Source organism: Melanerpes formicivorus, unplaced genomic scaffold (assembly GCF_026170545.1).
Source record: "Melanerpes formicivorus ecotype bairdi unplaced genomic scaffold, bMelFor1.0.p_v2 SCAF_135, whole genome shotgun sequence".
Lineage (NCBI taxonomy): Eukaryota > Metazoa > Chordata > Aves > Piciformes > Picidae > Melanerpes > Melanerpes formicivorus.
Window position 1 is genome coordinate 335,604 of NW_027142487.1, and position 21,312 is coordinate 356,915.

The 21,312-nt window shown below is 54.0% G+C and overlaps 1 protein-coding gene across 3 annotated transcripts in view; it reads left to right on the forward strand.

Moving 5' to 3' along the window:
* LOC137456745 (polycystin-1-like) overlaps positions 1 to 21,312 on the forward strand; it is a 90,831-nt gene that overhangs the window by 17,370 nt on the left and 52,149 nt on the right. For all 3 annotated transcript variants that reach the window (XM_068168340.1, XM_068168339.1, XM_068168341.1), the window contains exons 2-6: positions 13,369 to 13,440; positions 14,147 to 14,218; positions 15,572 to 15,741; positions 17,358 to 18,026; positions 18,527 to 18,710. In XM_068168340.1, coding sequence (XP_068024441.1) covers positions 13,369 to 13,440; positions 14,147 to 14,218; positions 15,572 to 15,741; positions 17,358 to 18,026; positions 18,527 to 18,710 — 1,167 coding nt within the window. The remainder of the gene's footprint in view (positions 1 to 13,368; positions 13,441 to 14,146; positions 14,219 to 15,571; positions 15,742 to 17,357; positions 18,027 to 18,526; positions 18,711 to 21,312) is intronic.

Sequence of the window (21,312 nt, forward strand, 5' to 3'; positions counted from 1 at the left end):
GGAGCACCTCTCCTGTGAGGACAGACTGAAGGAGTTGGGGCTGTTCAGTCTGCAGAAGAGAAGGCTCTGAGGTGACCTCATTGTGGCCTTCCAGGATCTGAAGGGGGCCTACAGGAAGGCTGGGGAGGGACTGCTCAGGATCTCAGGCAGTGATAGGACTAGGGGGAATGGAATGAAGCTGGAGGTGGGGAGATTCAGGCTAGATGTGAGGAGGAGGTTCTTCACCATGATAGTGGTGAAACCCTGGAATGGGTTGTCCATGGAGGTGGTTGGGGCCCCGTCCCTGGGGGTGTTTAAGAGCAGGCTGGATGAGGCTCTGGCCAGCCTGATCTAGTGTGGGGTGTCTCTGCCCATGGCAGGGGGGTTGGAACTAGATGATCTTTGTGGTCCCTTCCAACCCTGAATGATTCTATGATACTATGATGCAGTCAGCCAGGCTGTTGGTCACTTTTCAGGGAGAAAAAAAGGAAGGGAGAAGATCCCCAAACTCCTGGAAGCACAGAGCCAAGCATGGATTGTAGAAGCATTGCTGAAAATGCCACAGAACTCAGCTAAGGCAGCAGGGGTCCTGCAGCTCTTCACTGGTCGGGGGGCTGTGGCACTTGGCCTGTGAAGATGGTCTGAGAGAGTTGGGGTTGTTCAGCCTGCAGCAAGGAGACCTTCTGGTGGCCTTTCACTGCTTAAAGGGGGCCTGTGGAAGAGACAGGGAAGGACTCTTATCAGGGGCTGTAGTGATCAGACAAGGAGCGATGGTTCGAAATTAGTAGAGGCCAGGGTTAGGTGAGATTTTGGGAAGGAATTCTTTACTGAGGGTGGGGGAATGCTGGGATGGGCTGCCCAGGCACATGGCAGTGTCCCATTTCTGAAGCCATCCCAGGCCAGGTTGTTTGGGGCTCAGAGCAACCTGCTGTAGTTGCAGAAGGCCCTGCTGACTGCCCGGGGGGTTGGACTCGGTGAGCTTTAAAAGTCCCTTTCCACCCAAACCAGTCTGGGATTCTGTGGTGGGCTGAGGGCAGCCTTACGGGGACAGTCACCTTCTTGCTTTAGCTTCTGTAGCAGTGACCTTCCTTCTGTACTTGTGTCCTGCCCAGCCTCATGGGCTGCAGCTGCCTTTTGTCTAAAAGAAAACCAACGAATCATGGAATGGTTTGGGTGGGAAGGGACCCCCAAAGGCCATCCAGTCCAACCCTCTGCAGGCAGCAGGGACATCCTCCACTAGGTCAGGTTGCTCAGAGCCCTGTCCAGCCTCACCTTGAATAGCTCCAGGGATGGAACCTCTACTGCTTCCCTGGGCAACCTGTTGCAGTGTTCCAGCAGCCTCCTGGTGCAGAACTTGTTCCTCACATCCAGTCTCAGTCTGCTCTACTCTCATTTCACACCATTGCCTCTGGTCCTGTCCCTGCAAGCTTTTGGGAACAGTCTCTTTGCAGCCTTCTTGTAGCCCCTTCATGTACTGGCAGGCTGCTGTGAGGTCTGCCTGGAGCCTTCTCTCCTCCAGGCTGCACACCCCCAGCTCCCTCAGCCTGTCCCTTCTGCTCACTGTGCTGGGGAATGCAGCAGCTTTTCCCCACACCTCTCCACTCACAGATTTGCTGGTGAACTCTCATCCCTGCTCTGCCCACACCCTGCATAGTTTATCCCTCACCTCTTAACTCTGCTGCTCTCTTTGACTCTCCTCTCTGCTGTGACAGGCAGATGGAGCAAAAGATAAAAAAAAGCAAAAAAGAGCTGAATGAGAGTGAGAAATGAGGCATCTGGAGTTAGCCCTGCTGCAGAACACTTAGCAGCTCAACAATGGCCTTAAACACTTAGTGGGATCCAATTTAAACACATAAAAGTGAGGAAGTCTGGACTTGGAGCCTGTTGTTCTACCTGTGGAAGCAGCCATGTGTGTAGTAGCTGTGGCACAAGCAGCTTCCCTGAAATTCATCAATTTGATCATAAAAATAGATGAAAGCCACGGAGCAGGCTGCCCAGGAGGTGGTGGAGTCCCCATCTCTGGAAGTGTTGGGGAAACTGTGAGCATGGCAGCTCGGGACATGGTTTGCTGGCTGTGGTGGTGGTGGGTCAGTAGTTGGATTCCATGTTTTCCAGCCAGGCAGGTCCATGATTTTGAAGGCTGGGCTGCAGCCACGAAGAGCAGAACCTCTCTGCAGAGAGCATGCTTCGGGGAGCTAAGCTGGCAATCCCTTTTGGATCAGGAAAGAAGGAGGGTGCTATGGAAACTGACCTTGTTATTAGGAATGAAGTTTGTTACGTTGCCCTTCTGCCTCACTTTGTGATTACACCATGGAACAATTCTTAGCCTTGGCGAGAAGATGATTTAATGTCAGAGCAAAGATGAAGCTTAGCTTCTTGTCTGCCATAAATCCTGGGAAGTTGTGCTGCTCTCTGAGCCTTGATGTACCTCAAGAACTGGGCAGATGTTCTTTCTGCTAAGAGAGCTGTTGTAAGGGCTGATTCATGAGTGTGACACTTCCCAACACGGCTGTGCTGTTCAAGGATTACTAAGGATGTTTACCAACACTCTCCAGAGTCTCCATATGGAGTCCCAGTTTGCCCCAGGGCAGGTGTAGGTTGGAGCTGTCAGCTCTTCCACTGCAAGAGCAGAGAGATGTTCCTCGAGAGATGTTATGCAGGGGACAAGTGGGTAACTCACTCCTGTGCCTTTCACCAGGCCTTCTAGAGGTAGCAGCTCTGCTGCAGAGCTTGGGATCCTGTGGAGGCCCAAGCAGGCTGCACATTTCCCTTTGTACCTACTTTGGGGCCTCTGAAGATCAGCATTTTTGGAGCAGAAGTATTTTGCCTGCATCACAGAGGACTTTCTAATGCTAAAAGGAAGCAACCCAACCACAGATTATTAATGCCAGAAACATGCAGATGCATTTTGCACTGGAACCAGCAGGTCTCTATTGGGTTCTGATTGTTTTTTGTTTGCAGAAGGAAGATGTTTAAGTATCTTTAGTGAACATGCTCCAAACACATTCTGAGCAGAGCCCTCCAACCCAAACAACCATGCTGGAAAACATAAGGGGAGCTCATCTCAGCAGCAGAGCACAGGGATTAAGGGCAGGCCTGTCCTTTGGCATCTGGTAAAGCAGTTCCCTCTGTCTGTCTGTCCAGTTGCAGAGCAGGCTGGCTCTGGGTTTCTACTGTGCCCTGTGATTTATGGCACCGAACGTGGAGCACAGCTGCTGTTTAATGAATTCCATGAGTGTTTCTGTTCCAGGAGGGCTTCATGGCCTGACTTGGAATGATGGTGCCCTTGTGCTGGGGATGTTTGTAACAGAACAAACTGGAAGCCCTTTCTCCCTGGGAACTGTGGAAATAATGTTACCTCCAGCTTCAGAAGGAACTGTGGTGCGTGGAGACCACCCCAAGTGCAGACCCTCCTGCCTGCAGAGCACCTCTGCCTCTGCTTACACCTCCACTTGCTTTGGGTGGCTTAATTAATCAGCTTTGAGGTTGGTTGGGTGTTTTTTCCCCTTAAAGAGAGGAAATCTCTAGGCTTGATTCTAGATCTCTGTTATTGCCCAGCAGGCCAGGGTGTGAAGCAGACATTTAGGCAGGTTCTGCAGTGTTGTCCCCTCCCTGGAGGGGCTCAAGGCCAGGCTGGACAAGGCCTTGAGCAACCTGCTCTAGTAGGAGGTGTCCTGGCCCATGGCAGGGGCTTGGAACTGGATGAGCTTTAAGATCTCTTCCAACCCAAACCATTCTAGAATTGTGTGATTCTGTGAAGTGTTTTTTTGTAGCTGATAGACACAGCAACTCCTGCAGAACTGCTGCCTGGATCCTCTAATGAAACACATATTTAGGCATTTGAAACAGCAGCCCCAGCTTGTTTCTGTAGTTGATAACATATACTGGAACAAGAAAGTCCAGTTAAGGGCACAATCTCTGTCTGCCTGCCTGTCTCTCTGATTTCAAACACGGAATGTTTGGGTTGAAGCCATGGCTTTGCCAGCTGATGCCTCTTCCTACAGGCTCTCCATAAAGGAGCCCATCAGAAAATGCACCAGGGAGAGGGCTGGAGGCCAGCAGTCTTCTAATTTTCATCCACATGACAGAGAAAAAGAGCTGAGAGAGAGCTTTAAGCATAAGGAAGGGAGTTGTAGACTGGAGACACTGGCACAGGCTGCCCAGGGAGGCTGTGGATGTCCCCTCCCTAGAGGTGTTCAAGGCCAGGCTGGATGTGGCTTGAGCAGCCTGGGCTGGTGGGAGGTGTCCCTGCCCATGGCAGGGGGCTGGGACTGGATGGTCTTCAAGGTCTCTTCCAACCTAAACCAGTCTATATAACACCCAGGGATCCAGGGAGCATAGAAGTGAGCCAGGAAGGGGAAGGAGATGTGCTCTAGGAACCAGCCCCTGGGGGTCTTTAGTGTGGAGGAGGCTGGTGAGCGGAGACCTCGCTGATCTCTGGGACCCCTGAAAAGATGCTGGAGCCAGGTGGGCATTGGTGTCTTCTCCTAAGGACCAAGTGACAGGACAAGAGGAAGTGGACTCAAGTTGCCCCAGGGGAGGTTTAGGTTGGACATGAGTAGAAACTTCTTCCCTGAAAGTGTTGTCAAGGCCTGGAACAGGCTGCCCAGCAAGGTGATTGAAATCCCTGGAGGTGTTTGAAAGAGGCAAAGGTGTGGTGCTGAGAGACATGGTTTAGCACCAGACCTGGCAGAGGTAGGTGAAGGTTGGACACAAGGATCTTAGAGGTGTTTGCCAGCCCAGGTGACTGATTCTCTGGTTGCTGTGGCACTGGACTTGCTCCCCTTGCATATTCATTCCACTTCTCTTCCTCTTGTTCTTCAGGCTGCCAAACGTTTTGTTCCTTCCTCCCCCATAGCTGTGTCTGCACCCTCTGCTGTTTGTGTTGCTGCCTTCCTTTGGAGGCTTGTGTTGGGGGTTTTGAATGTCAGTTGCATTTTCATCATGTTTGGCTCCTGTGAGTTTGAGATCAGTGCACAGTGCGGGGCGAGGACGCTGTGCAGACAACCTCCCTGCTCTGGCCCCTGGCCCCTGCCAGCTGACCAGCTTGGCTGCAGACAAATGCCAGAGGGTTTTACCAGCAGACCTGTAGTTCTTCCTCCTCAGCAGGCCACGGTGGGAGGCAGCCAAGCTTCTCTTTGCCTCCCATTGTGCTTGCTTTGATGTAGAAGTGACTGAGAAACCTCTTGTCTGTGGCTGTCCTGAAGTCTGGTTTAACACTAGAAGAAATTGGGCACCAGCAAGGAGTGTGGCTACCAGGCCACAGAAGGGGTTTTTTGTCCTCATGGCCAGTGGTAGTGTGGCAGGGCAGCAGGTGGTGAGACCCTTGGTGTCCCCTGGCTCTTGGTGAAGAAAGGGAAGCAGGGCACTGGGACTGGGACAGAGAGGAACTGGGCACCAGGATGGGGCTAGAGAGGAGCTGGGCACTGGGGCAGGGCTGGAGAGCATCTGGATGCCAAGGTGGAGCTAGAGAGAAGATGGGCACTGGCATGGGGCTGGAGAGGAGCCAGGCTCCAGGACAGGGCTGGAGAGAAGCCAGCCAGAGAGGAGCCAGGCTCTGGGAGAGAGCTGGGCACAGGGAAAGGGCCGGAGAGGAGCCCGGCTCAGGGCTGGAGCAGCATTACATAACGCAGTGCCCTGCTCCAGAGCCATGTTCAGATGATTAATCTGAGGCTCTGGCAGCCTCTTCCCTGTAATAATATTTTAAACGTTACTTTTCCACTGCTCCCTGCCAGCGATCGCTGCTTTGCGCCGTGCAGGCTGTAAAGTTTCACTTCAAGGATGGGTTTCACTCCCCTTACAAAATGTGTCTGGAATGTGCAGATGTTTCCTTCAGGGACCAGGGAGCCAATGGGCTCTAGCACAGCATCCCCATGGGGAGGACTCAACGTGCTGAGCAGCCCTATTCACAAAATCACAAACAAACACACACACAGAGCCTGTGGAGCTGGACCTGGGCTGGGCACGGTGCTCAGAGCCCTCTCGGTGTGAAAAGCTCAAGGTCTGGGCTGGCGCTGCAGAAGCGTTTGGGTTGGGCTGCTGCTGGGCTGCAGGGACGTGTGGAGTGGTGGCAGAGAGGTCCTGCTCTGCAGTCTGTGGGAGCTATGTGTGGTTTCTGCAGTTGTGGCTTTTAAGTCTGGGCCTCTCACCCCAAGAAGGACATTGAAGGGTTGGAGCCTGCCCAGAGAAGGGCAACAAAGCTGTGTCCTGTGAGGAGCAGCTGAGGGAACTGGGAGAAAATGAACCGGAGGAAAGGAAGCCGAAGGGAGACCTCACTGCTCTCTGCAAGGAGGTTGGAGCCAGGTGGGGCTTGGTCTCTCTTTCCAAGGAACAAGTGATGTGACAAGAAGAAACAGACTCAAGTTGCCCCAGGGGAGCTTTAGGTTGGACATGAGGAACAGTTTCTTCACCAAAAGGGTCTTTGGGCAGGTATCCAGGGCTTGTGCAGGCCAAGGACAGAGAGGTTCTGGAGTTAATGGGGAGATGGGATTTCAGGGGAGAGTGGAGAACACTGAAAGACGTTTTTTGTGGAGCAGCCACCTTGTGTATGGGAACCCCAGTGCCTGGGACCTCACAGTGAGGCTGTAGCCATGCCTGAGCAATGTTTGACCAGGCTGCTCCTGGCTTTGCAGTTCTTCACCAGGAGGCTGCTGGAACACTGCAGCAGGTTGCCCAGGAAGGCAGCTGAGGCCCCATCCCTGGAGCTATTCAAGGTGAGGCTGGAGAGGGCTCTGGGCAACCTGACCTAGGGGAGGATGTCCCTGCTGCCTGCAGGGGTTGGACTGGATGAGCTCTGGAGGTCCCTTCCAGCCCAAACCATTCTGTGATTCTATGAATTCTCTCCCTGAGGTCCCTTCCAACATGGCATTCTGTGATAGATGGAACTGCCTGCACCCTGTGTCCAAACCAAGTAGGACCTGGAGAAGAAATGAAGGCAGTTATGGAAAATAAATAGATGAGCTGCAGCACATTGAAAGAGAAATGTGGATAGTGATGAGTGTGGACAGGGAGCTCGAGCCCATCAGACACTGATAAGCAAAGGAATGGGAGGGAAAGTCTGTGGCCAGCAAAGCTGAGAAGAAGAGAGAGTTTTTCCAGTTGGGAATTAAAGGAATTAAGTTCTCCTGGTCTGTTACTAGATGGCCATGGTCAAATCATCAATGAAAGCAGAGCCCAGGCAAGAGTGTTCAGTAAATATTTCTGTTTGCTGTTGGGCACAAGCCAGGTGATGTATTTCTGTCATATGAGGATGATGAAACGCTTCCCACTCCAACCGTAACTGAGGAGGATGTTAAACAGCTGCTATTAATGTCAGATCTTCTGAGACAGCAACTTCTGATGGGTTCCATCCAAGAACTGGAGCAGGTCTGGCTGAAGAGCTCTCTGGGCTATAAATGGTCACTTGCAGTGGGTTTGGGGGGCGTTTGGGGAACCCGAGAACTGGATCTCATTGTATCAGGTGATAGAATCATAGAATCAGTCAGGGTTGGAAGGGACCACAAGGATCATCTAGTTCCAGCCCCAACTCTTTCAGTCTCTCCTCATAGGAGAGGTGCTCCAGCCCTCTGCTCATCCTTGTGGCCCTTCTCTGGACACGCTCCAGCACCTACAGATCCCTCTTGCCATAGGGGCTCCAGAACTGGAGGCAGTACTCCAGGTGGGGTCTCAGCAGAGCTGAGCAGAGAGGGAGGATCACCTCCCTCGACCTGCTGGCCACACTTCTCCTGATGCAGCCCAGGATCTGATTGGCTTTGCAGGCTGCAAGTGCACACTGAGAGCTCATGTTGAGCTTCTCCTCCCCCAGCACCCCCAAGTCTCTCTACTCAGGGCTGCTTTCCAGCCAGTCCCTGCCCAGCCTGTATTTGTGCCTGGAGTTGCCTCGACCCAGATGCAGGACCCTGCCCTTGGTCTTGTTGAACCTCATGAGGTTGGCTTGTGCCCACCTCTCCAGCCTGTCAAGGTCCCTCTGGATGGATCCCTTCCCTCCAGCGTGTCTGCTGCACCACACAGCTTGGTGTCATCAGCAAACTTGCTGAGGGTGCACTCAATGCCACTGTCCATGTCACCCACAAAGATGTTGAACAAGCCTGGTCCCAGGACTGATCCCTGAGGGACTCCACTTGTCCCTGGCCTCCACTGGGACATGGAGCCATTGACAGCCACTCTTTGGCCATCAAGCCAGTTCCTTATCCATCTAGTGTCACCCATCACACCCATGTGTCACCAGTTTGGAGACCAGGATGTGGTGTGGGGCAGTGTCAAAGGCTCTGCTCAGATTCAGGGGAAGGACATCAGTTGCTGGCCTGGAGTTGGGAATGAGGAGAAGGAGTCAGTGCAGTGTAAGAATAATTTGTAAGTGGAGCTGTGCTGTGGGTCTGCTGCATGCAGACATGCAGCAGTGCTCCAGTTCCTGGGAGCCTCCTGCCTGGAATGCCCAGCCTCAGCCCTCCTGGCCAGAGGGGAGAGGGATGGGGAGCACACGATGCCATGTCCTGGGAGCTGGCCCTGGCAGAACACGCTCCATGAGGTCACACATCCCCCTTGCTCCGGTGGCTCCATCCCTGCTCGGACTTCATAACCATATTTGGGAAAGGCTGCCAAAAGCTGCTGGCTGTGGGATCTGAGGAGCTGTTCCTTGAGTCTCTGCTGCATTGCAGACAGCTCCCACCTGGAGGGTCAGGATGCCCTGACTGTGGTGGCATGGCCTGGCTCAGACATCCTGCTGGCACTCACAGTCACAGCCTTGCTTCCTTTGGAGGTGGGACATAGGCAGATGAGCACAGGGAGTGTGGATGAGCAGTGGATGGGTAGGGACTGCCCAGGTGTCACCTAGGGTGTCCCAAGGTCTCAGCTTGGTTTTGTGTAGGGCTCAGGGATTGGTCTTTCCCAGCTGCTTGAAGCACAGGCTATGACAGCCCCTGTTCTTCAGGGTCAGGTTGGACAGGATCCTGAGCAACCTGCTCTGGTTGGGAATGTGCCTGCTGACTGCAGGGGTTTGGACTGGATGAGCTTTAAAGGTCCCTTCCCACCCAAACCAGTCTGGGATTCTGTGATACTATTATTGCTGTCTACAACTCCCTGAAGGGAGGTTGTAGCCAGGTGGGGGTTGGTCTCTTCTCCCAGGCAAGAAGCACCAGAACAAGAGGACACAGTCTCAAGCTGCACCAGGGGAGGTTTAGGCTGGAGATGAGGAAGAAATTCTTCACAGAGAGAGTGATTGCCCATTGGAATGTGCTGCCCAGGGAGGTGGTGGAGTCCCTGGAGGTGTTCAGGAGGAGGCTTGATGGGGTGCTTGGTGCCATGGGTTAGTTGATTAGGTGGTGGTGGATGATAGGTTGGATGCAATGATCTTGAAGGTCTCTTCCAGCCTGGTCTGGTCTATTCTATTCTATTCTATTCTATTCTATTCTATTCTATTCTATTCTATTCTATTCTATTCTATTCTGTTCTGTTCTGTTCTGTTCTGTTCTGTTCTGCTGCCAGCATGACCAGCAGGATTTACTCCTGGTGCTCTGGGAAAAGCTTGCAGCAGGATGAGGTGGGAAGGGAACACAGCTCCACAGAATCACTGCTGGGGTTTGAAGTGATCTCTGAAGATCATCTAGAACAGGATCACCCAGAATAAATCACACAGGAGCTATCCAGGTGGGCTCTGAATGCTTCACTCCATTGCTCAGAGCAGAGCCTGCAGTGGTGGAGTGAACTCGTGGTCCTGCAGCAGAGCTGGGAGTTACATCTGGGTCTGCTTCGAGTCAAACCCACTGTCTCCTGGCACAGATGCTTTCAGGGGCATGTGTGAGAGTGCTTTGGAGCTATCCCAGGGGAGCACAGAGTGTTCAGAACATTGCAGAAGTGCTGTCTCCTTGCCTTCCACTTTCATATCAGCAATTAAGGACTCAGTTGTGGGGAGGAAAATGTGAACTTTTCAGATGGCTGTTTGTGACCAAAGTCTTCTGGGGCAGGTTCCTTAGAGAGGGTGAGGATGTGGGCCAGCATTTGGCACTCATAAATTCACAAGGAGCAAATGAATTGTCATCATGCAGTGCCAGCTGCAGGGAGACAAAGGAGCTGGCTGCCAGCAGGCAGCTCTGCTCAGGACTCGCTCACAGCAGCTCCTGCTGTCTTCCACTCAGCCTTTCCCTGGACAGTCCCCTTCATCCTGAGCATTCTTTGGGTGCTGATCTCTGCAGTAGAGTCTTATGGCATGTGGGGCAGCATCCTGGCCTAGATCAGGAATAGTAGTGGCCAGCAGGAGGGAAGTTATTGTCCCCCTGCTCTCAGCACTGGTGAGGCCACACCTCAGATACTGGGTTCAGTTTTGGGCCACTCACTCCAAGAAGGACATAGAGGGGCTGGAGCAGGTCCAGAGAAGGGCAATGAAGCTGGGGAAGGGTCTGGAGAGCAGGGCTGGGGAGGAGCAGCTGAGGGAGCTGGGGGTGTTCAGCCTGGGGGAAAGGAGGCTGAGGGAGACCTCACTGCTCTCTGCAGCTCCCTGGGAGGAGGCTGCAGCCAGGTGGGGGCTGGGCTCTGCTCCCTAGTCTCAGGTAACAGAAGTGAGAAGAAATGGCCTGAGATTGTGTCAGAGGAGGGTTAGGCTGGAGATGATGCAAGAGTGGTCAGGGACTGGAAGAGTCTGCCTGGGGAGGTGGTGGAGTGCCCATCCCTGTGGGTGTTCAAGAGGCCGTGGCGGTGCTGGGCTGATGGTTGGACTGGCTGCTCTCAGAGCACTGTTGGAATTGAAACAATCCCACGATTCTGTGGAGCAAACACAGCCTCCCCAGGGCTGGGAAGCACCGGGTCACAGTGAGCTGCTGCATGGCCCTGGGGAGGAAAGTGGTGAAACCTCCAGGGAATGGCCCCATCTTTGTGTTCAGCTGCACTGGGTGATGTGTGGTGGAGCTGGAATCCCTTTGCCCCGAAAGAGTCCTCCTTCACTGTGACTGAAACCAGGAGCTGGTTGTGAAGCTCTCCAGGTGCTGCTGCCCGTCTGTCTGCATGAAAGGCTGAAGGCTGCTCGCAGAGCAGAGCTGGTGAAACCCTTCCTGGTAGCCTCGTGCACGGTGCCAGCATTGCTCCCTGTGCCTGGCGCTCTGAAAGAGCAGAGTTGGTTTCAGGTTTCTGTAGCCCCCGTGGCAGGAACCTCCGTTCCCCTCCTGCACAAGTCCTGTCACTTCTGCTGTGCTTCCTAGGGGAGCTGCAAGCCAAAGATGAGGTCCAAAAGGAGCCAGGTCAGCAAAAAAACCTCATTTTTCCTGGCTCAAGCATGCAAAAACACACAGGGTTTGTCCTCCTCTCTTCTGGAAAGTCTGTTATGGACTCAGGCAGCTGAAGCCCAGCACAGGGGGCATGGGCTGCCCTTTGCTCCTTGGCACTGACACCTAAGGCAGTGGTTGGTACCTCCTTGGTGGTTTGCTGCCTAGGGAGCACTGGGCTCCTTGTGTCTCACAAGCCATCCTCTGTGCCCCTCTGGCCATTGTCCTCTCTGGTTGCCTGGTGTGGAGTGGTGCAGCCTGGCTTTTGGTGGTGGCATTGCTGGGATCACTACTGGATGTTTCTGGGCATCACTGGGAGCATTACTGGACTTTGCTGGATATCACTGGGCATTGCTGGGAGCATTGCTGGGCTTTACTGGGTGATGGTTGGACTCAGTGATCTTGGAGAGCTTTTCCAACCAAACCAATTCCATTATTCTATCTCCAGAGGTCCCTTCCAGCCCTTCCATACTGAATTTTCTGGGATCTCTGTCACTCTCCCTGAGCCTGCACTCAGTCTCCTCTCTGCAGTTGCTTCACCCTGTCTGTGGATGCTTTTCCCATTACTCTTCTGGCTGAGCTCCACACACCAAAAGGGCTGGGGAAGGCAGAAGCCAGCAATGTTCCTCCCTTTTCTTTCCTTTCCTTCCCTTTCCCTTTCCTTCCCTCCCTTTTTCTTTTGGTGAAATGGAGGCAAACTGGGGCCACAAATGACATAATGAGAGCATGACATCAGGCTTGGCAGGCAGGGGCTGCTATCCTCTGCTCCACGCTGGCTGTTCTCTGCAATCCAGAGAAACCAGCAGTGCACCAAGAAAAGCCTGTCCACCACCACAGCTGGGGAAAGAACCCCCAGGCTGCCAGCTGTGAGGCCATGGAGCCCATCTGAGCAGCAGGAGTGGGTCCAGAGAAGGGCAATGAAGCTGGTGAAGGGTGTGGAGGGGCTGGTGCGAGCAGCTGAGGGAACTGAGGTTGTTTAGTCTGGAGAAAAGGAGACTGAGGGGAGACCTTCTGGCTCTCTACAGCTCCCTGCAAGAAGTTTGGAGCAGGTGGGGGTTGGTCTCATCTCGTAAGTCACAACTGATAGGACAAGAGGAAATGGCCTCAAGTTATGCCAGGGGAGGTTTAGGTTGGGCATGAGGAAAAACTTCTGTATCAAAAGGGTTCTCCTGGCCCTTCCTGACCACAAGCTGCAGGCCACAAGCACAGCACCAGGCGTCCTGCACCCTTTGGGTTCCTGTTGGATCACTCCTCTTCGCCAGGAGCCCTTCCCTCGTGCTCAGGCAGTGACATCTAGTGTCAGCCCATCACGCTGTGGGAAGGGCAGCACCAAGCTGGGAGCTCCTGCCTGAGGTTGTGTTGTCCCTGGCTCTTGAGGCTGACGGCAGCAGCTCTGCCACTGAGCATCTTCCTGCACAGCTTCCAGGTCTCAGTCATCTCTGATCCTGCTCTTGTGTGAGAATGGAGCTGACTGACTCCGGGGAGTTGAGGGTTTGGGGTCTTAGCCTTCACTTATGTGAAGTTTAAAAGCTCTCTCTGAGTTGGACTGGAGATGATGATTCCAAAGGGATGTTTGTAACAGTCTGGGGGAGGCTCAGGTCCAAAATCAGGGAAAATAAACTCCAGAGACATCCATCCTTGTTACCTGTCCCCAGAGCTCCCTGGAGTCATCATCACTCTCCTGCCAGTTTGGAGAATTCTTTGAATTGGGATAATCTGAACTTGAAACGTCAGCTCAAACCAAGAGCTGGTACTGGGATCAAAATGAGAGGGGAGGCAGCAAGGAGGAGTAACAGAAGAGGGACATAAGCCAACAGTGTGAGCTTGCAGCTCAGAAGGCCAAGGACAGCCTGGGCTGCATCCAAAGCAGTATGGCCAGAGATGGAGAGAGGGGATCCTGCCCCTCTGCTCTGCTCAGACCTCACCTGCAGGGCTGTGCCCAGCTCTGGGACCCCCAGCACAGGAAGGACCTGGAGCTGCTGGGAAAGATCTGGTCTTTGTCTGCTCCACTTGGCACCCTACATCTGTCTGCTCTGGAGTCTGGCTGGGGTTTGGGGTTTGCAGCTCCAGTGAGAGTGCTGGGGGAATGGCAAAGTGAAGTTGGAGGAAAGCTGAACATTGTGTTTTCTTTCCCTAGGGACCTTTCCAGGAACAAGATCAGTGGTTTGGGTGTTGAGATATTCGAGAGCCTGACTTCTCTGCAGAAACTGTAAGAACATCCTGGGCCCTTCATCTCCCCACTTTGAGCACATCCTTGAGTTCCACAGGCCTGACCTCCTTTGCTGAGTCCCAGATTGATGTACCAGTGGACTTCTTCCTCAAGATCTTTCACTGCATGGTCCAGTGATTCACTTACTGGCATTCAAGAGAGTTGGGCAGGATTTGACCCTGCAGGTCAAACTGATGTGTCAAATTGACCCTTATCATTGCTTATCAATATCTAAGGAGCAGAGGTCAAGAGGCTGGGGCCAGACTCTTTGTCAGTGGTGCCCAGGGACAGGATGAGGGGCAGTGGGCACAAACTAGAACCCAGGAGGTTCCATCTGAACAGGAGGAGTAAATTGATTGGTGTGAGGCTGCTGGAGGCCTGGAGCAGGCTGCCCAGAGAGGTTGTGGAGTCTCCTGGTCTGGAGAGCTTCCAACCCCCCCTGGGCATTGTACTCCTGGGCAAGCTGCTGTGGGTGCCCTGCTGGAGCAGGGGTTTGAGTGGGTGATGCCCAGAGGTCCCTTCCAACCCCCCTGTGCTGGGATTCCATGACTTAGTGCCTGGCTGAACATTTTGCTGTCATGTGCACCAGACTGAAGATGCTCAGAGAGTAGCTAGCACCCAAGCAGAGCCTGGAACAGGGGTTGGTCCTGCCTGTTGGTCAGGCTGTTGTCACCATTGTGATGAACTTCCACTTTCTCTTTTACAGAGATATAAGCCACAACAAGATTTCTACATTAGAAGATGGAATATTTGATAATTTATTTAATTTAAGTGAAATGTAAGTTCCTCCTCTCTTCCTCAGCTCTTCCTGTAGACCTTTCCTTGAAGCAGCTGTCTATGGGTGCCTTAGGGTGCTATGGAGCATGCACCCAACCAAACAGCTGCCTTCTGCACTCTCTCCAGTTTCTTCCTTCAGTTGTGTCCTGCTCCTGACTCTTCATGGTGCCCTTCAAGCCTGAACTATTCTCAGTCTTTGCTTCTTCCTCCTGGATTCATCCAAGCCTTGCTACTGCTTTGTTGGTTTCCTTTCTTCTTTCCCACACCAGCCCTAACTATTTGTTCGTCTCTGGCAAGAAGTGTGAGTGGCAGATCCTGGAAAGTTCTCTTCCCCCTCTACTCTGCCCTGGTGAGGCCACATCTGGAATATTGTGTCCAGTTCTGGGCTTCCCAGGTCAAGAGAGACAGGGACCTGCTGGAGAGAGTCTAGTGGAGTATACAAAGCTGCTGAAGGCCCTGGAGCAGCTCCGTGAGGAGCAGAGGCTGAGAGCCCTGGGGCTGAGAGCCTGCAGCAGAGCAGCCCCAGAGGGGAGCTGAGCAATGCTCAGCAAGAGATAGAGGCTGGGGGGCAAGAGGCTGGGGAGCAAGAGGCTGGGGCCAGGCTCTGCTCAGTGGTGCCCAGGGACAGAACAAGGGGCAAGGGGCACAAAGCGGAGCCCAGGAGGTTCTGTGTGAGCAGGAGGAGAAACTTCTTTGGTGTGAGGCTGCTGGAGGCCTGGGTGAGAAGGCCCAAGTAAGGCTGTCCCTCCTTAGGCTGGCCAGTGAAGTGCTGCTTGCAGTTCCAGAGCTGGTGGGCCCAGCCCCTGCAGCAGCCCAGCCTGGCTGGCGTCAGTTGAACAAACATCCTCCCACCCCTGTCCCGCTGGCAGCAGAGTGCCGAGGGCTGTCATTTGCATCCAGCTTGGCTGCAATTAAAGTTTCCATCTTGTCATTAAACTGCCACATGGAAGGATTAGCACTGACTTGGCCTTTCTTCTTGACAGATCAATTTTGTTCTCCGAGCTATTTTTTGTCATGGAGCTGTAAATAGTCCCCCGGTGGCTGCAGGAGCTGCTGCTCCACCACCAGGGCTCTTCTCTGGCAGACTGCTTGAAATATCAGGCTGGGGCTGTAATTTGCTTCTAATTGCAACAATTATTTGCAAAGTTAAAAAAGTACTTGGAGTGCTTGCCTAATTCTAGCCATCTAGAAAGATGATGTTAATTGTTGCTTGATTCCCTATTCAATCCTTCCCCTCCCAGCCCTCTCCCAGGCTCGCAGATGGGAGCAGGGAGGGATCTGCACGTGGCTGTGATTAATGCTCCACACGTGTCACCTTGGGGCTGAACTTCTCCCTCTGATCTCCCTCTTGCAGAAACTTCAGTTGGAATCCATGGGTTTGTGACTGCAGACTTGCCTGGCTGCCCCGCTGGGTGGCAGACAGAGGAGTGAAGGTGATGCAGGTGTCAGAGACGAGGTGTGTCCAGCCTCCAGAGCTGGCAAACCTCTCCCTCTTTGATGTCTCCTTCATCAATGCCACTTGTGGTAAGGAAATGCTGTGGGTTGTGGTGGGAGAGACAGCCAAAGGGTGCAAAGAAGGGGCCCAGGGGCAGCTGGTGATCACATCCAGACCCCTTCAGACCTCAGCTCACCAGTTCTGATCTGATTAAACAAATAATGACAGTGCCTGACTGTAGCCTGATGCCTTAAGGATTGAGTCCATCTGAAAAGGAGGAGAAACTTCTGTGGTGTGAGGCTGCTGGAGGCCTGGAGCAGGCTGCCCAGAGAGGCTGTGGAGTCTCCTGGTCTGGAGAGCTTCCAAACTCGCTTGGACATTGTGCTCCTGGGCAAGCTGCTGTGGCTGGGTTTAGCAGGGGCTTGCACTGGATGATCTCTGGGGGTCCCTGCCAACCCCCCGTGCTGGGGATCTGGCACTCTGTGTAAGCTGGATCTTTGCAGGTGACAGAGCTCCTTGTTGGGTGTGTTCAATGAGCACTGCCCTCATCTACAGCCTGTCACCTCCTGTCTACCTTGGCTAGCAGAACTATTGGGCAGTGTTTAACTGGAGGGTGGGAAGGGGAGCCTTAAGGAACAAATCCTGCTTGGGTGCTCAGCTGTCTGTAAGTGAGAGAGGCAGGGAGAGGGAGTCCTTCCCCCCAGCATGCATCAAGCATCTTCTGTGATGCTTGATGGGATGATGCAGTGTTGAAAGCTGAGGGAACCAGGGCTGCAGGGAGCCAGCTGAGCTGCCTGGTGAAGTGCAGAGCTCCCTGGAGAAAAAACCTGGGTGGTGGTTGCTCCTCTTTCTCCAGCAAAGCTCTCCCAGCCTTGCAGCACCTTGAGGAGATAGCACCAGTACTGTCACTCCCCTTGATAATGAGTTCTTCCCTACTCTAAGTTAGTATGGGGTAATGTGGGGCTGCTTTCTGGGTAGTTCAGTGCAGTGGGAGGTGGCTGGGAACACCCTGCCAGCTACTGACAGAAGAACACCAGGCTGGTGTCGAAAGGCAAAGCAGTTCCCATGCCGAGGTCCTCCTCGGGGGCCTGCTCTTAAGAGAAGTGGCTCAAGTTTTGCAGGAAGGCTGTGGAGAAAGCTGGGCAGTTGGATGGATGTCTTGTGGGAAGATCACACAAGGCCAGAGCTGTTGAGATGTTTGGGGTAGATGTTGTAGCAACCAGCAGAAACAGAGGAGCAAACACGCCTGGGGTGCGTGGGCAGAGCTGGGGAGGAGGCCAGGCGGTCCCAGCTGGGCTGCGGCTCCGCAGCGTGCTGGGGCCTCTGTCTTTGTGGCAGGGGAATGTCCCTCCCCTTCCAAGGGAAGGAAGCTTGAGGGAGGGAGCTGCTGCTCTGAGCTGCCGTGGCTGTAGGAGCCTGTGCGTCCCTGCATGTGTGTGGCTGTGCTCCCTGCAGCCAGGCACCTGGCTGTGCTCTGCACCTTGCCCACCCTGTGCATCCCTGCACATCCCCTGGGTGCAGGCTGTGTGTGGCACCACAGAATCCCAGCTTGGGGTGGGGGGTGTGTGTGTAAAGGACCTCTGGGGATCACCCAGTCCAATCCCAAGGCCTCATCCATCCTGGCCTTGACCAGCTGCAGTGAGGAGGCAACCACAGCCTCCCTGGGCAGCCTGACTGCAAGAGAATCTTCTGCTCTGTCCCCCAGGAGCTCAATACATAACATGTCTGGTGAGCAACCATACGGAAGGAGCTGAATTTGTTATCCTCTTCACATCTGTTCACCCTGGGAACCTCACAGAGGAGACCTGCAGTGCGCTGTGCTATGCTGAAGATCAGGAGTATGGAGGTTTCAGCCCTCAGGGGCAGTGCTGGTGTGGAACTGCCCAGGAAACAAACTCTTCCTCCAGCTGTTTGCCATTTTGCACTGAGCCTTTGTCTGGGCAGGCCTGTGGTGGCCCATCCCTTGTCCCCTCTCCTTTCCAGGCACAGCTGCCTGTGTCTTTCAGAGGACTCCAGTCCCGCTACAGCCTGCACCAGGCCGTGCTCTTCAATGTCAGTATTCCCATTGCTGCCAGCACTTTACTGTGGGAATTTGGGGACCACACAGAGGTTCTCAACACCACTGGAAATGCAGCTGTCCATGTCTATGCCTTACCTGGGCAGTACAACGTCACTGCCACTGTCTTTGTGGGCACCAAGATCTTACCTGTGCAGGCAGAAATTGAGGTGGTGGCTTCACCTCAGGAGCTGGAACTGCAGTGTCCTTCCTTGGTCAAGACAAATGAGAGTCTGGACATAAGGATCCGCAACAGAGGTGGCACTGGCCTGCTGGTGCTGTCTGGTATCACCACGGGGGCTGGAGAGCTGGGCAGAGGTAAGGAGGGTTGGCTGGATGGGTGCTGGACAGGGAGGGATGGCACTGGGTCCTGGGCCTTCCCTGTCCCTTCCTACAAGGAACGAGAGATCACAGATTCAGAATTGTAGATGGTTTGGGTTGGAAGAGACCTCTAAGAGCACCCAGACCACCCCTCAACCCAGTGCCACCATGGCCACCAAACATGTCCCAAAGTGCCATGGCCATGCCTTTCTGGAACACCTCCAGGGATGGGGACTCCACCACCTCCTTCTGACCTAAACCTCACCTGGCACAGTCTTAGGCCTTTTCCTCTCATTCTGTCACCTGATTGAAGGGAGTGGACTCCTCTGGGCTCCCTTGACAGCATTTTGCACCCTCCTTGGCCACAGAGTGCACTTCAACAGCAGAGGGGCTTTGTGGGCTCCAATGAGGACAGGACATGCCTGGAAGCTCACGCTTCACGGGGGTTGTGAGCCCATAGGAAGGACATCCTGTTTGTGTTCTTCCACCTCCTGCAGCAGTTCACCCCCTGTGTCCCCCTGAGGGCCTGGTGTTCCCGGGAAACAACCATTGCTACCAGCTGGTGGTGGAGAAGGCTGAGTGGTGGGAGGCCCAGCAGCACTGCCAGCAGCATGACAGTGGAGATCTGGCCTTCGTGAGCAGCCCTGAGATCCAGAGCTTCTTGGTGGCTCATGTCACCAGGTAAGTGAGGAGGTCATGCTATCATTTCCTAGGGTCCTGGTGTGCCTGGGGTCACATCTGAAGAGGGCTCTAGGAAGAGGGATCCTGCTGAGCCTGGCTGCTGACTCAGGCAGCAGAGGCACACAGGGACAGGCTGAGGATGGGGAGGTGGCTCCAGCAAGACCTTCTAGTGGTCCTCCAGTACCTGAAGGGGGCCTACAAGAAAGTTGGGGAGGCACTTTTGACAAGGGCTGGGAGTGCCAGGATGAAGCAATGGCTTTGAGCTGGAAGAGGGGAGACTGAGACTGGAGATGAGGAAGAAATTCTTGAGAGTGAGGGTAGGGAGACACTGGAACAGTTGTCCAGGGAGCTGTGGATGTCCCCTCCCTGGAGGTGTTCAAGGCCAGGCAGAATGAGGCCTTGAGCAGCCTGGGCTGGTGGGAGGTGTCCCTGCCCACTGCAGGGGCTGGGACTGGATGATCTTGAAGGTCCCTTCCAGCCTATTCTGTGGTAGAGGTGAAGCTGCTGAACAAAGAGGAGGAACAGGCAGAGCCAGAGTGCTTGCTAAAGGTGGCTGTGGATGGAAGAGGAGGAATGGGGCAGAAAGGCCAGAAGTCAGAACTGGGAATTGCGGGGTGCTGCTTGTGGGCTTCTGGTACCTACCTGTGTGCTTGTAGGTGCATCTGAGATGGTGTAAATGGTGCTGGGCTGAGCACATCTTCCCCTGGGACTTCAGCAAAATCTGCAGGCTCAGGCTGGGTGATGGAGAGGGTCAGAGGTACTGGTGTCCAGAGGATGTGTGTCTGACAGACTGGGCCTGGGGGTGATCTTGCAGCCAGCTCCTTCCATCACCAAGATCACAGCTGGATTGTCCCACGTATGACACCACAGTGTGGAGCAGCTGGGATCCTGCACCCTCCCAGGCACAACTTGGAGCCCTTCTCCTCTTCTTTCACCTCTTGAGAAGGAGCAGAGCTCCTCTCTGAGTGTCAGGCTGCAGCACCATCTGTTCCACTTCACACCTTGGGCTTTATAAACAGATAGCACTGGAGCTGTCAGCCTGTGCTGAAGTCCACATCTGCGAGTGCCCCTCTGCACCCAGCCAGTGCCTGGGGGGAGGACAACCAGAAGAGCCTGCAGGAAGCTGACAGCCCTTGTCAGCACTCCCAAGTGTTGGAGATGTTGGACAAGGCCTCCTTGTAAATAGCTCAGGAAGCACATGTGCAGGGAATCACAGAGACATGGGATTGTTCTGCTTAGAAGAGTCCAGCCATCAGCCCAGCCCCACCATGGCCACTGGAGCACCTGCCCAGGTGCCATGGCCACAGGGTTCTTGAGCATATCTAGGGATGGATATGTGGACATGTCCTTGTGTGGAGAGCTTCCAACCCTCCCTGGGCATTGTGCTCCTGGGCAAGCTGCTGTGGGTGCCCTGCTGGAGCAGGGGCTTGGAGTGGATGATCCCCAGAGGTCCTTTCCAACCCCCCTTGCTGGGATTCTGGGCTTCTGTGTGATTCCTCTTGTTCCTCTCTTGAAGCTGTGGGCCCAGTAGTGTGGCAGGGTTGGGTAGCAAGCCAATGAGACTATTCATCTCGTTTCGTCCTGCTGCCTTGCAGTTAGGTCACAGCTGGAATTGGAAGAGGAAGCTCTCCATCGAGTGGCTGGGATGGCAGCAGCAGAGGGGCAGCCTCCTTGCCCCTCTCCCTCATCCCCTGCCAAGGGGTTGGGAGCAGAGGTCATTTGGTTTCTCACTTTATCTGCAAGGACAGACACTGATTCATGGGGCAGTTATTTTCATCCTTGTCCTTTGTCAGCATGACCTCACCCAGCACTCCATCTGGCTCAGCCCAGTGGTGCAGAAACACCAACTGCCTCCCTGGGCTGCTTGTTGCAGAGCAGTGGTAGCACCCTGGGAGCACACAGGAGCTGAAGGCAAGGCCAGAGCAGAATTGATTGCAACCTGCCAAGAGAAGGAGCTGGGGGCTTTGAAGTGCTCAGATAATCTTTCAGGTTGCTTCCAACCCAAACCATTCTATGATTCTATGATCATGAGACTATTTCCCCCTACTCCAGAAGTTACTATGGAGCAAATGCCTCACTTTCTGCTGGGTGTGATTAGAAACAGTTGTCCAGGCTGTTTGTGGCTGTGAAAGACCACTCAGCACTTTCCACCACTGGGCTTCGGCCAGTTTCCAAATGTGGAAGGGACAATTTCATCTTAGAATCATAAAATCCTAGAATGGGTTGGGTTGGAAGGGACCTTCAAGATCATCCAGTTCCACCGCCCTGCCATGGGCAGGGACACCTCCCACTAGCCCAGGTTGCTCAAGGTCTCATCCATCCTGGCCTTGAGCACCTCCAGGCAGGAGGCAGCCACAGCCTCCCTGGGAAACCTGTTCCAATGTCTCCCCACCCTCCCTGGAAAGAATTTCTTCCTCCTCTCCAGTCTCAGTCTCCCCTCTCCCAGCTCCAAGCCATTGTCCTTCAGCCTGGCACTCCCAGTCCTTGTCAAAAGCCTCTCCCCAGCTTTCTTGTAGCCCTTAAGTGATTCTGGAAGTTCCTCCTGCATGTGGGGTTCATCTGCCTGCTGTGCTGGGCTCTTGTTCCCCCCACAGCTGCTGCC